General features: G+C 39.2%; 1 protein-coding gene across 1 annotated transcript in view; it reads left to right on the plus strand.

Moving 5' to 3' along the window:
- Positions 1-15,179, plus strand: part of LOC105044097 (dnaJ homolog subfamily C GRV2) — a 31,498-nt gene that overhangs the window by 1,040 nt on the left and 15,279 nt on the right. Inside the window, 14 exon segments of the mRNA XM_073255541.1 lie at positions 84-317; positions 458-545; positions 3,961-4,169; positions 4,802-4,859; positions 4,862-4,902; positions 4,975-5,037; positions 5,207-7,450; positions 9,849-10,211; positions 10,732-10,872; positions 11,146-11,538; positions 11,685-12,176; positions 13,373-13,596; positions 13,722-14,066; positions 14,281-14,575. Coding sequence (XP_073111642.1) covers positions 84-317; positions 458-545; positions 3,961-4,169; positions 4,802-4,859; positions 4,862-4,902; positions 4,975-5,037; positions 5,207-7,450; positions 9,849-10,211; positions 10,732-10,872; positions 11,146-11,538; positions 11,685-12,176; positions 13,373-13,596; positions 13,722-14,066; positions 14,281-14,575 — 5,190 coding nt within the window.

Consider the following 15,179-nt stretch of genomic DNA (forward strand, 5'->3'; position numbering starts at 1 on the left):
TGACGCTCTTTGTCAAACAATTTCCTTGATCAGTGGACTCTGAGTTGTTGACTGTTAGAATGATTTTAAACCACCTTGTGCAGAAGTTAAAAGTTACAGCTATTGGTGTTGAGCTTTTTGAAGGACAATCTGGAGATCCACGGTGGTGCTTGGATTTCAGAGACATGGATTCTCCTGCCATCATACTTTTGGCAGACATATATGGAAAGAGAAGTAGTGAACCTGGAGGATTTGTTCTTTGTCCATTATATGGAAGAAAAAGTAAAGCCTTTAAAGCTGCCTCTGGATCATCTAACACTGCAATTATATCCACTTTGGTACGGTTGGAGCCTTCTCAGTGCTTTACAAAAAGTATCGCTTTCTATTTATCTGATTTAGCTTGTTGATGGCTCCAGAAAGTGTTTTGCTTTTTCCTTTTTGTGTTATATAACCATCATGTTGTATCTGTTTCGTGCAGACTAAAACTGCAAAATCTACTGCTGGCTTGTTATTATCGGTCGACAATTCTCAGTCGATGACAGTAACAGATTTTATTAAAAAAAGGGGTATGTTTGTGGAAGAAGCCTGAAACATGCTTCTACATTCTATTTTAGAAACTGTATTGATATGAATACTTATGTTATAATCTTTTTGGCATATGATCTTTTCAGTTTGATCTGCATCAACCAAATATTTTCTGTTGGTTATTTATATATTCTATATGCATTGGGATGCACCTATAAGTGTTCTTATGATGAGTCAGTGGAGTCATGTCCCTTGTACTCCTCTTCTGTCACCACATTTTGCTGACCAGCCTTATTCCCATCAGTTGCTGGTATATCAATTACGTTCCTTAGTGTAAATACAATTTTTACTTCAGCTGAAAAACAATTTATTCAATGTGTCAAACAGGTTTCTAGGTTATGAAAGAAGCATATTTATTGCTGGATGATGCAGTTGTTTTGTTTGTCAAAATTGTGTTACTTGTTGGATAATCAAGTGTTTCACACCACCACCTACACACACACCACACACACACACAGAGGAGAGAGGAGGAGAGGAGAGAGAGAGAGAATCATGACCAGGACTAAAATCATTTTGAGATAATATTGCAATACACATAAGTTCTAGGTGCTTTTCATGCTGTAATCCATCTATCACCCATCTAGCACTGAGTTAGCTGCCATCATGAGGTTGGAAACAGGCATGGCCTTTGGGTGTAAGGTAGTGGTATCATGTATTAAAAACGAAAAAAATATTTTCAATTATTTTTTTAAAAAGTTGAATGATATGTATTGTAAAGCAAAACAGAGCAGTACATGTATGAAGCAGAATTGTAGAACTAAGGATCTCAAAACTTGTAAAGCACATTTCTATCCCGTATCACTTAGTAATTGATATGTTATTACTGACTATTGCTAGATGTGCCAGAGACATGATTTTTCCTAGAAAGTTTAGTATCCTCCGCTCCTTTTTAATTTCTTTGTAACGTATATTCATATATGAACCTTTGCATGAAATTATCATATATTTATAATTAAATTACTTGCATTGAGATGAAATTTCTCAGTTCTTTCACTGGGATAATGGCTAGGGCTGTCAAAATGGGTTTGGCCCACAGGACCGGCCCGGTCCAATCCTGTAAATGGGATGGGCTGGGCTGCCATATGAATAGCTCAAATAACAACTGGGCCTGTTTGGCTCGCCCCACATTAGCCCAAGGGCCAATATGGGTTGGGTCGGGCTAGTCCAGATGGGCCATGAAAACTTAAAAAAAAAATCTTATTTGTTTTTTAATCCCTGACTCCTGAGCCCTGTTGCCCCACATTGCGGCCACTGCTGTAGACCAGCAGGATGACCACCTCTGCGGTTCCTCTCCCTTTTGCCTCCCAGCTTTACAGATCCCCCTCCTCCTCATCGCCAGTGCCGCCGCCTCCGGCCTTTGAGTCCGATCACGAATCAAGATACGCCGGCCCCCTTCTCCTTCTGTGACGGACGCTCCTTCATCTAACCTCCAGGCGATCCCCTCCTCCTCGGGCCCCTCCTCCCTTCCGCCGACGGATGCCCCTCCATCCAACCTCCGGACGAACCCCCTCCTCCTCGTCGTCGGTGCCACCACCTCTTAGTCAAATTCGACCGCAGCTCCTTTTCCTCCTGAGCTCTTCGGTCTCTCCACTCTTCGAGTTAGATCCGTGCTATCTCCCCTCGAGCTCTCTCAGTTCTCTTCACTCTCCAGGATCGACCGCTTGAGGTGCCGCCACCTCCGAATCAAATCCAGCCGCGGCTCCTCCTTAGGCTCTTTCGGTCTCTCCACTCTTGAGCCAGATCCATGCCACCTCCAGCATCCCTCAGGCTCTCTCGATCTTTCTTCACTCTTCAGGCTCGATCGCTTGAGGCTCTCCCCTTCTCGGGCTCTCTACTTCTCTTTTTTTCACTCTTCACTCTTCAATCGTTTGAGGTTCAAGGTCCATGGGCTGGTCCGATCTGGCCCACAGTCCTTAAAGGGCTGGGCTGGGCCAGCTATATTGTGTCTCATTTTTTGGCTGGGCCTAGCCCAGCTTGGCCCATCAAATTTTAGGCCCTTGTGGGTCAGGCCGGGCCGGGCCAGCCCATTTTGATAGTACTAATAATGGCTCCTTAGCAGCCAGCACATGTTCTCAAGATAAGTATTACTGTACTAGATGCAGGTATCAAACATTAATTCAAATTGTAGGTTTCAAGTTTGATCACAGTCCATCAATCAAACAAAATAGTCATTGGTGCTCCACTTCTCAGTTTGTTATGTGGGCACGAGACTATCAGCCTTGGCATGTTCATTTAGTCATCCTTTATAAAATTGAAGTTGTCATAGCCCAAACTGCTTCTCTCATTCTTTGACAACTCTCAATACAAGTTGATATCATAGCATACCTGGTACCTCAGTTCCTGCATTGCTTCTTTCAATCAAATACTAAAATGAAATTTGTGGATTAGTAGAGTACAAGGTTTTTGTGCATTGACACAATAAATCTGTTAGGCTCATTAAAAATGATTGACATGAGTGTGTCATAATTTGTTGGTTGGGTGTTGTTAACTAAAGTTGTGCCAGCCTACATGTTATCCCTTCCCAATCTGTTTCTGTATCTTCGTTTTTGCTATTTTTGGGCCTTCCTTTTTTAGATTTGTAATTTATACCTAGTTTCTGTGTGTAAAGAAAATCATAAAACCTGAAATTAATAGGACATCTTAATCTGCAAAGCAGACAACTTATTCAGCTCTTCATCCAAGACTAGACTTCATATTTGGTAGATCAATGGTGTTTAAATAATGAAAATGATATTTAACTGCTATTATTGTTTGCATCAATCTGTTTGGTTTTTTGGTTGATCTTATCTAATTCAGTAGAATGGAAGGAATTTGAAGATGAGGGGTCCACTGGAAATGAATAGGAAGATAGAAAAATTAGAAGAAAAAGAAAGGATTTTTTGGTTAGACGCATGGAATTAGCTAAATATTTTATTCGAACAAATGTAGAACTACAATGGATGGTTTTGTGCTTATTATCAGTTCTTCCTCTTGAGTTGAGGCCAATTATTCAGGCAGATGGGGGTAAACTAATGAGTTCGGATATTCAGACAGTTGGGAATTTTCCATCACTGTAGACTTAAACTTCTTCTATGTAAGTTCCCATGATCTGAAAAAATGAATAACTTGTATATTTTTTATTGAAGCAGACACTTTTTCCTGAAAATAGCCTTGAGTTTGATTCTTTTTAATACTGGATTTTGTATTTTTTTTCTAGAAATCATAAATAACTAGTAGGGGAATGACCTATGAATGACAATTTTTTCCTAAGAAATGCAATGCCATTATTGTTTATACAACTATAGTGACTTCTTATGATGCTATTAAATTATAACACTCTGATTCCTTGCTTTCTTAAGTACTGGTAACCATGATATTCGTAGTTTAATTTCTTCAATAGTTCATTGTATTTTGCAGCCAAGGAGGCAGTTGGAGCAGATGAAACCCCATATGGAGGATGGTCTGTGACAAGGTTACGTTCTGCTGCTAATGGAACTGCTAATGTTGAGAGCTTAAGTTTGGGAATTGGACCCAAGGGAGGACTTGGAGAGCAAGGTGATTCTGTATCGCGCCAACTTATTCTTACAAAGGTTTCACTTGTTGAAAGGCGGCCTGATAACTATGAGGTACCCCCAGGTTTTGCTGCTTTAAGTTTAAATTGGTATAGCTGCTTGAGGCATGGAGGTAGTTACAGACACACACATGCACAGAGAGAGAAGGAAGAGGGGGGGGGGGGGGGGCGCAGACAGAGATGTAGTGATACATATGCCCAGGCTATTATGTTTGGCTTCCATGCTTTTATGCTCTTATAACATTGTTAATGATATATTTTGTTTCCTATATTTTATTTGTCAATTTAATTTAGAACAATTGACTATGTAACTTTTGTATTTGGAGCATCAGCTTATTTTCTCCAGATTCTACTAGGAAACTGTTAATGATTTAAATCTTGCTATTTGAATGTGCTTCAAATACAAATTAGCTTGCTTAAAGCCCTCGTTAGTGTGGATTAATGGGTTAACTTTTTAAAAATTTGAGTATGTAGTAATCTTCTTTTGGTAACTAAGGAGATCTTGATCACTCAGGGCACTGTGCTCTTATTGTTAATAACTTAAATGCTATCATGTAGGCAGCTTTATTGTACAGCATGATTTTCTTGTCCCCGAAGGCTATTCATTACACCGTTGCTGTAGTTTTTCTTTTACTTATAATGATTCTTATCACTCACACTGACTGAAATTTCTGTTGGGCCATCCAGGCTGTTATTGTTCGACCGTTATCTGCAGTAAGTTCTCTTGTTCGGTTTGCGGAAGAGCCACAATGTTTGCAGTTGAATTCAATGATGGATGTCCTATTCATGTAAGTATCTGCTACCTCATAATGCCCATCATGCAGGGAACTTTCTAAATATGTTTGTGACTGCAATCCCAGGTGTATGCAAGTACGTCCCGTGATAACTTGCTTGCAGCAGTTCGAGATGTTTTGCAAACTGAGGTAGGTTCATTTGTCTCTCATCCATGCAGTAAGTACATGTATCATACCATTTGTGCAGCATTTTTCTATTCTATTTATTTTTCTTTCTCTAGCTATTTTTTGTTTTCACTCTATGGAACTGGATCATTTATGTTATGTTTTACATGCTCCTTTATTTCAATCCTAACAGGGCCAATGTCCTGTTCCTGTGCTTCCAAGGTTGACCATGCCTGGTCACCGCATAGATCCTCCTTGTTCAAGGGCCTATCTTCAGTCGCAGCAATTTCCTCTTAGTCAGCAGCGTTCAGTTGCTGATGTGGAAACTGCAACAATGCATCTAAAACATCTAGCTGCTGCTGCCAAAGATGCTGTAGCTGAAGGCGGTTCGGTCCCTGGTTCAAGAGCAAAGTTATGGCGTAGAATAAGGGAATTTAATGCATGTATACCCTATACTGGAGTACCTCCTAATATTGAAGTGCCTGAGGTAGTCCTGATGGCTTTAATTACAATGCTTCCGGCAACACCGAACCTTCCTCCAGAAGCTCCACCCCCTCCACCTCCATCACCAAAAGCAGCGGCAACGATTATGGGGTTCATTGCATGTCTACGTAGGTTACTTGCATCAAGAAATGCGGCATCACATGTGATGTCATTTCCTGCTGCTGTTGGGAGAATTATGGGTTTACTTAGGAATGGGTCAGAGGGAGTAGCAGCTGAGGCAGCAGGACTTGTTGCTATGCTCATTGGTGGTGGTCCTGGTGATGCTAATATATTGATGGACTCGAAGGGAGAGCAGCATGCAACTTACATGCATACCAAATCTGTACTTTTTGCGCATCAGAATTATGTTACTATCCTTGTCAACAGATTGAAACCCACATCTGTGTCTCCATTATTGTCAATGTCAGTCGTAGAAGTTCTTGAAGCTATGCTTTGTGAACCTCATGGTGAAACGACTCAACATACTATATTTGTTGAATTACTACGTGAAGTTGCTGGTTTGCGGCGTCGGTTGTTTGCATTGTTTGGACACCCTGCTGGAAGTGTAAGAGAGACAGTAGCCGTCATAATGCGTACTATTGCAGAGGAGGATGCAATTGCAGCAGAATCCATGCGAGATGCTGCTTTGAGAGATGGTGCTCTCTTGAGGCACTTGCTGCATGCTTTTTTCCTTCTTGCTGGTGAGCGCCGTGACGTTAGTCGGCAGCTTGTAGCTCTTTGGGCTGATTCTTATCAACCTGCCCTTGATTTGCTGTCAAGAGTTCTACCTCCTGGGCTTGTTGCTTATTTGCATACACGTTCTGATGGAAGTTTTGAAGATTCTCAAAATGAGGAAGCGCCTCTCACTAGGAGGCATAGGCACATGCTGAAGCAGAGAAGAGGTCGCTTTGGAAGAGGCATAACATCTCAAGAACATGGAATATCTCCGTCCAATAATGTTGAAGATGGTGATTTATCAAAGCAGATAGGTGTGGGTGCTTCAGCAGGACCAGAAAACTATAAAAAATCTGCCCAAGAGTCAAATATTGAGCAGTTTCCAGTATCTGCCTCTTATCTCCCAGCTGTAAATCAGACTGCTGAATCATCCCATGTTGTTCCACTTAACGTTGGCCCAGGGGCTGTTGTTGCTGATGATGTCCACCAAACTAGTGTATCACACATATTGGATTCAAATGCTTCATATTCAGTTGACACTGAAGCTAGTGTTGTTGGTTCCTTGAATTCTGACCTGCCCGCCCCTGCTCAGGTTTTTGTAGAAAACACTCCTGTGGGATCTGGAAGATTACTGTGTAATTGGTATGAGTTTTGGCGAGCATTTGGACTGGATCACAACAGAGCTGATTTAATATGGAATGAACGTACCAGGCAAGAGCTGAGGGAGGCTTTACAAGCAGAAGTTCATAATCTAGATGTTGAAAAGGAACGAACAGAGGACATTGTTCCGGGAGGTGCAATGGTTGAAGTTAAGAGTGGACATGATAATGCACCCCAAATATCTTGGAACTATGCTGAATTTTCAGTGAGCTACCCCAGCTTATCGAAAGAAGTTTGTGTGGGGCAGTATTATCTTCGTTTGCTGCTTGACAGTGGGAGCAGTGGCCGGGCACAGGATTTTCCGCTACGAGACCCAGTTGCATTTTTTAGGGCATTATATCATCGTTTCTTGTGTGATGCAGACACAGGGCTTACTGTAGATGGTGCTGTTCCTGATGAACTGGGTTCATCTGATGACTGGTGTGATATGGGAAGATTGGATGGCTTTGGTGGAGGTGGTGGCTCTTTGGTAAGAGAACTTTGTGCAAGGGCAATGACTATTGTGTATGAACAGCATTATAAGACTGTTGGCCCTTTTGATGGTACTGCTCATATTACAGTTCTGTTGGACCGAACAAATGATCGAGCATTAAGGCACCGCCTACTTCTTCTTTTAAAGGTAGCTCTGTTAACCCTAGAATTTATGGGGAGTATGTAGATACTTTCCTGATGCATCCTTTGCTTGCCTTTGTAATGTGAAGATGTTTAAACAATTCCAAAAGCATTAATTTGGTAGGCTAGAGTAAGTTATGTTAGAGGATAATACTAATAACCAACACCAGTTGAAGGTATTGCATTCTCGGAAGCTCATATAGGAGCATGCTAGGACAGGATCACATATATGGATAGATAAGCATGTTCTGCTTGCAAGAAGACAAATGTCATGAGAATGTAATATTCCACATCAAGTTAAAACAAGCAAGTTAAAACAAGCATCTCTAACATGCCAACCTTGTGGATGAAAACATTGAGCTAATTTAGTCCGGAAACCTTTGCTTTAAAAGGTTCTTGGGATTGAGAAATTAAAATGTCGTGATGTTGTTAACAGTGAATAAAAACCTGAATCCTTGGATATAGAATGGGAGTCTAAAGGGATGATTTTTACAATCTGGTGTTCAGATATGTGCAAATCAAGCATCTGTGAAAACGAGCTCCTATAATTGGTTAAAGGGACCAAAGTCTAGGTTTTGGAGTAAAATGTGAAGGGATGTTTTTCCAATACTTTTGTATGGTTGCATGTGCAAGCAGTGTTGGATTATTGTTGCCTGGGTGGCTGGTGAGCATGACCCCCTTTCTAGTTTGCATACCTGATAATTAAAAGTTTTTTTCTTTTTCCTTTTTGTTTAATGATGGTATTGGTGGCAATTAAAGGTGATGATTATGGCAGAAAGTTATTTTTCATTCTGTAAGCATGTAATGTCATCTAGATCAGGTTGTTTTATTTTATCTATTTTATTTTTTTGTAATGCATTCATTATCGTGGCTGCTCTTGATGACTAATCAAAGCTGATCTTGTGGTTCTTGTGCATTCTGCTAGTCTTGGGAAAGAAGAATAGATTTATCTTTAATTATTTAAGTGGGTTGCTAGATCTATTAGAATTCTCTGGGATTCAGTGTGATGATGGTTGTAAAGAGAGATCGAATAACTCCTTGAGGCAACTGTATGCCTCTCCGGTCCATGAAACATGGAAGGAATGGAATCACCCTAAGGCAGTTTATAGATGCAACTCTTTGATGCATGAAAGAAACAGACATATGTGTGCCAGTCAGAGGACCAAATTATAAACATTGTACATGCAAGGCTAATATGTAGCTATTCGCAAGAAACAGTACAACTATATATTAGGAGCATCTAACATGATTGTCTAATGTGTAGGTAAGCAGCCCAGTGATCCCCATGAATTCAGGTGGATTTTATTGAAGATTTTTTTTCTTTTACTAGAATCCGTAGTCATCAATTGTTAGAGTTTCTTGATCAGATTGGCTGAAACATTGGTTGCTGATGATAAGATGAAGTCTCATCAAAGTAATTCTGAGGATGAAATTTTATGCTTGAATAGGAAGTCAGAATAACATTTCATCAGTTTTTATCCTCTTAGTGAAATAAGATGGACTTTGCAAGTACGTAATTGTTGACTGAATGTGCAACTCCTAAACCTCTCTGTGGTGTTGCTTATATGGAAAAGTCTGAAGTTGAGTTAACTTATTTATATCTTGTGTAGGACTATGTTTCCTTTTGAAGTTTGGGATATCTTTAAAGTCTAAAAGATGAAATAGGAAAGAGTTTTTGGTGACTTATGATTACTTATGGTGATAAATTGCAAAGAAAAGAATAAGATGACCGAGGATTCAGATCCTAGCGGGATGTCCTTAGGATATCGGGATGGATACCATCCCATTTGTCGGGACAGAACTGTCTCGCCAATGTCCCAGCATCCCGATCGAGATATCTTGGAACATCCCCTATCCTAAGTGTCGGATGGCGGCGCGTCCCATCTCATAGGAAAACTAGGACAGCCCATCTCAGGGGATCTAAAACCTTGAAGATGACACATTTGAAGAGATGATTTATTGATCCAAGATCCTTTCTCGTTGATTCTTTTTATAAATTGATCTTCATAATTGATATCTTAGAGGCTAACATGTACCTATGAAGTGTTAATAGACAGGCATGGCAAAAACATTTTCCATGCTTTGGGATTGCTAATGATCTTCCGGATCACTTAAATGAGAGCAGGTGGGAAGGGACTGCTTGTTTTCGGGAAACTCTATCACAGTTATCATTTATCATGCTTTTTGGCTTCTGCACTTCCGTTGTTATTAGATTTGTTTCTATTAGCATTGTGAAGTTCTTATTCCCTTGTTTTGTGTTTTAACGAGATCATGGGAGTGTTAAACTTTTACGCTGTGAAAAACTTGTTCTTTTGCTCCTAAATTTGAGACTCTGTATTTTTGCTAAGTTTGTTTATCCCTTATTCTAGTAATGAATGTTCAGTTCTTATATTCCTATTTTGCAGGTCTTGATGAAAGATCTTTCAAATGTTGAAGCTTGTGTTTTGGTCGGTGGGTGTGTTTTAGCTGTTGATCTCTTAGCTGTAGCTCATGAGGCTTCTGAGAGGACTTCCATACCTCTGCAATCTAATCTGATAGCAGCTACTGCTTTTATGGAGCCTCTAAAGGAATGGATGTTCATTGACAAGGATGGTTCAAAAGTTGGCCCACTAGAGAAAGATGCAATTAGAAGGTTTTGGTCAAAGAAAACCATTGATTGGACAACAAGATGTTGGGCTTCTGGCATGTCTGACTGGAAACGATTGCGGGATATCCGTGAACTGCGCTGGGCACTGGCAGTTCGAATTCCTGTTCTAACTCCAATTCAGGTATCTTGATGCTACATTTAACAACTGGCAACTGAATCTTGTTGAAATGTATAGAAATTTATGGATTAATTAATGTCTAACAGTATTGGCAACAGTAATTTTGGTTGCTTTGTTCATGATGAAATGATTATATTGTTTCTTTATACACTTTGAGATGCCAATGCTCTATAGCACTATAATTGCATAATATAATACAAATGAGTTACTGTTTCTGTTGTTATTTCTACTATTTCACTCACATGTAAAGTCTAGTTTATGTGCATATGTTTTGAGTTCATCAGCTTGTGCTGCTGTTTGTTATGTCACTTGCACCATGCATTATTTTATTCATGTGATACGAGTTGGCTAATGTATTTATACTTACTTTAGCACTCAATATCTAATTATGTGTATGTTCTATTGTATACTAAGTTAACTTGATTGTTGTGTGATATAAATACAATAATCTCTCTGTACAACTTCTACCGATTTTATCATGCCTTAATGCTTGTGTTGGTGCAATTAAATATCCTGATTTTAGGTGGGAGAGGCTGCATTGTCTATATTACATAGCATGGTGTCTGCACATTCTGATCTTGATGATGCTGGAGAGGTTGTCACTCCAACACCCAGGGTTAAACGAATCCTGTCAAGCCCACGATGCCTTCCGCATGTTGCTCAGGTAGTTTCTGAGCTCCTGGTATGATTATTATATATTGGACATATGACCCTGGTTCTATTATAGTGAGCAGTTTTTTTTTAATTGAAATGAACCCATGATAATGAGAAAACTTGGAATACTGGTAAAATAACTTCATTTTCTGCATGTTCTTTTTTGGTAGAAGCACATGCTGTATGTTATTACTAAAGAAAAATGAATTTGGGAAGCTTCTAAAACTTAGACAGGTCTGATACCTATATCTATTTTTTATTTACTAAAAAAAAAAAAAATCAGGCTTTGCTTACTGGGGAACCGAGTATCGTTGAGAGTGCTGCAGCTCTGCTGAAGGCAATTGTGACTAGAAATCCCAAGGCAATGGTTCGACTATACAGCACGGGTGCCTTTTACTTTGCTCTAGCGTATCCTGGATCTAATCTTCTTTCAATTGCACAACTCTTCTCTGTGACACATGTACATCAAGCATTTCATGGTGGTGAAGAGGCAGCAGTGTCTTCATCATTACCCTTGGCAAAGCGTAGTGTACTGGGTGGACTTCTTCCAGAATCCTTGTTGTACGTGTTGGAGCGTAGTGGACCTGTTGCATTTGCTGCAGCAATGGTATCTGATTCTGATACCCCAGAAATAATCTGGACACATAAGATGCGAGCAGAACATCTGATTCGTCAGGTTTCTCATCTTAAGCCATTGCATCTTCAAATTTATTTCTTTCTTTTTCCTTGACATCATTTTTCATTGTTTGTTTACTTTGAATCTATGTTTATAGTTATCATGCACCCTGGACATATCATATGTTGCTATTCTATTTCTGTCAGATTTTGCAGCATCTGGGTGATTTCCCACAGAAGTTATCACAGCACTGCCATTCCTTGTATGAATATGCTCCAATGCCTCCAGTAACTTATCCAGAGTTAAAAGATGAAATGTGGTGTCATCGTTACTACCTCCAAAATTTATGTGATGAGATAAGGTTTCCCAATTGGCCCATTGTTGAGCATGTAGAGTTTTTGCAGTCATTGTTGTCAATGTGGCGTGAAGAATTAACTCGACGGCCAATGGATCTTTCTGAGGAAGAAGCTTGCAAGATATTGGAGATCTCTTTGGATGACATTGTAATGGGTGAGAATACTGGTAACAGGCAACCTTCAGAGACGGATGAATGTAGCACATCCAAGAAGATTGAAAACATTGATGAAGAAAAACTTAAACGCCAATACAGGAAACTGGCAATAAGATATCATCCTGACAAAAATCCTGAAGGCAGGGAGAAGTTTGTTGCTGTTCAGAAGGCTTATGAGCGATTGCAGGTATTCTGTAGCTGCTGTAGTCTTTGTTCTAATATTATATTATCTAACTGAGGCATCAGATATGCTGTCATAAGTTCATAGCCATGTTTTTTAAACAAAATTGGACTTTAACCCTTGAAAAAACTGGTGGAAGTACATGAATAATGCAAGCTTTTTCTGGTATATGCTCTGTTGCTGATGGACTGTATGATAAAATTCATGACATTTGGCTTGTAGTTGTTCTCTTGCATATTATCATTGTCACAATTCATATTATATTGTAATACTTTAGTGCCCCCTATTGATGTCAATATATGTAATGTGCCCTGGAAATGATTTCTACCTTTATGACAAAAAATTCCTGTAAGCTTTGGTATTTGAATCCGTGATGATCAGACTATGATTCTGTTAAGAATTGGTGGTGCATATTAGTGAAAGATGCACTGAAGTCATGCAAAACGTTGGAGTCTGGGCAGTCTAATATGGACTTGACTGCAGTTAAAGTTCACATGTGTCAATGATAAGGAATGGCACTATGCAGGTCACTAAAGCTCTCCTGATGCTTTTTAACCATACTTGTAGCATTGTATCATCTTTAATTCTTTATTCATAAAGGATGCTGATTTCTGGCAATTCATGTTCTGATCTCTTCCATCCTCCTATTATTGTCTTCATTCTCGTCCAAAACATTACCTAGGGTCTTATCATTATTGCCAGTAGCTTTCATGAGTAGTTAATCAATCTTCTGCATCTTAACTATTGACCCACGTGCATGGGCTTTAAATAACTCAATGGAACATATAAAAACCTAAATAGTATTCTGACTGCAGGTAGGTAGTGGATGTAATTTGCATATTTTTCCTGGGAAAGTTCATTTTGATCTTGAAAACTGAACACACATGGTTGGAGAAATTTTACATTGTTCTTGTTAATATTGTGAATTCATTATATGAGTCTCTGATACCTGTATAAAACAGATCCATGAATACGTGCATAGCACACGTATAAAGGGAAAAAAAAAAACATTCTTTTGAGTATACATTTGCTTATACTAATGTGCAATTGCTAGTTATAAATTGATACCAAGAAGAAAAGTTTATGCTAGAAATAAGTAATATCACAAGGGCAATATATTTACTATCAATCTGCTACAGTTAATTGTTTTTTCTGTCGTAGTAAAAAGTTGTTGGTTTTGTAACCATATTACTCTTTTGCAGGCAAGCATGCAAGGATTGCAAGGTCCACAGGTTTGGAGGCTATTGCTTCTATTGAAGGGACAGTGTATCTTGTACAGGCGACATGGAGACGTCCTGGAACCTTTCAAATATGCTGGCTATCCTATGTTGCTTAATGCTGTTACCGTAGACAACGATGATAACAATTTCCTTTCATCTGATAGGGCCCCACTACTCATTGCAGCTTCAGAATTAGTTTGGCTGACGTAATTAGTTCACTTTTAATTCTTCCTGATTTTTTTTTTTTGTTTTTTCTTTAGATTTGTTTTCTTCTAGTATGAGAATGGAGGATGCACTTTTAGACTGTAATATGTTTCTCATCCTCTCTCAGGTGTGCATCATCTTCATTGAATGGTGAAGAACTTATCAGGGATGGTGGGATACCTCTCTTGGCAACCCTTCTCTCCCGTTGCATGTGTGTGGTTCAACCTACAACACCTGCAAATGAACCTGCTGCCATCATTGTTACAAATGTGATGCTTACATTTTCAGTCTTAAGTCAGTTTGACACAGCAAGGGCTGAAATTCTCAAATTTGGGGGCCTTATTGAGGATATTGTGCACTGTACTGAATTAGAGCTTGCTCCAGCAGCTGTTGATGCTGCGCTCCAAACTGCAGCTCATGTTTCTGTATCATCTGAGCTACAGGATGCTTTACTTGGGGCTGGCTTGTTGTGGTATTTCTTTTATTCAATATTTTGCTTGTGTTTTCTTCTAGATTTGCACATAAATTGGATTCGTGAGTATTAAATGCAAAGATTATATGCATGATAAACATTTGATTGAAGATTAATGGGAGAAGAAAAAGAAATCTGAAAAAGAAAACAGTATGAACTATGAAGTAACTAATTTTGAGTCTATAGCTGAAATTTTTACTTATTCTTTTTCCAGGTACCTATTACCTCTATTGCTTCAGTATGATTCTACAGCTGAGGAGAATGATGTGAATGAGGCGCATGGTGTTGGTGCTAGTGTGCAGATTGCTAAAAATATGCATGCTGTGCATTCAACTCGGGCTCTATCAAGGGTATGCGGTCTTTGTGATGATGGATTTTCAACACCTTACAACCATTCAGCTGCCAGTGCACTCAGAGCGTTGCTTACTCCAAAGCTAGCTAATATGCTTAAAAGTCAGGTGCCTAAGGATCTTTTGACAAATTTAAATGCAAATTTGGAGTCCCCAGAGGTAAATTTTTTCTTTTTCTTTTCCAAAACAAGCTTTATGATTTTCCTTTTTTAGAACTAATATTGGCAGTTGTGCTTCCTAGAATTGTTTGTGGCATTGTTATTGTCAATAATCAAAATGCTTCTGATGATGCCTGCTGGCTGGGTATCTCCTCAATGCATGAGATATGCTGTTGCATGGGTGTGCAATAACTGAGAAATAATGCTCACTGCATTTCTTGTATATGAGCAAGAAATGAGATCTTAGAGGGTGAAAAAAATGGCAAGGTGAAATATACAAAGAATACAGAGAGAAGAAAGTGCAATACTAGACCAAATTTGTTGGGAAAGAGAAAAAGAATCATTACAGTTCCTAGTTTGCACAGAAATGTCCAGAGAGTAAGCTTTGTAGACAGTAAAATTCTGACATCTAATAACATCATACTCAGTCTCTTTCTTTGATGTAACCAAGATTCATTACAACATCATGCTTCAAAAGCTAGTCTCATGCAAGCCAAAATTTGCATGATGGAGCAAGGGCTAGATTCAAATTCAGTATAGGATTGGCTGAACACTATAGGTATACCAAAAAGTTCCGGACGGCAGTAGAATGAGTGCATTATAGA

Source organism: Elaeis guineensis, chromosome 4, assembly GCF_000442705.2.
Source record: "Elaeis guineensis isolate ETL-2024a chromosome 4, EG11, whole genome shotgun sequence".
NCBI lineage: Eukaryota > Viridiplantae > Streptophyta > Magnoliopsida > Arecales > Arecaceae > Elaeis > Elaeis guineensis.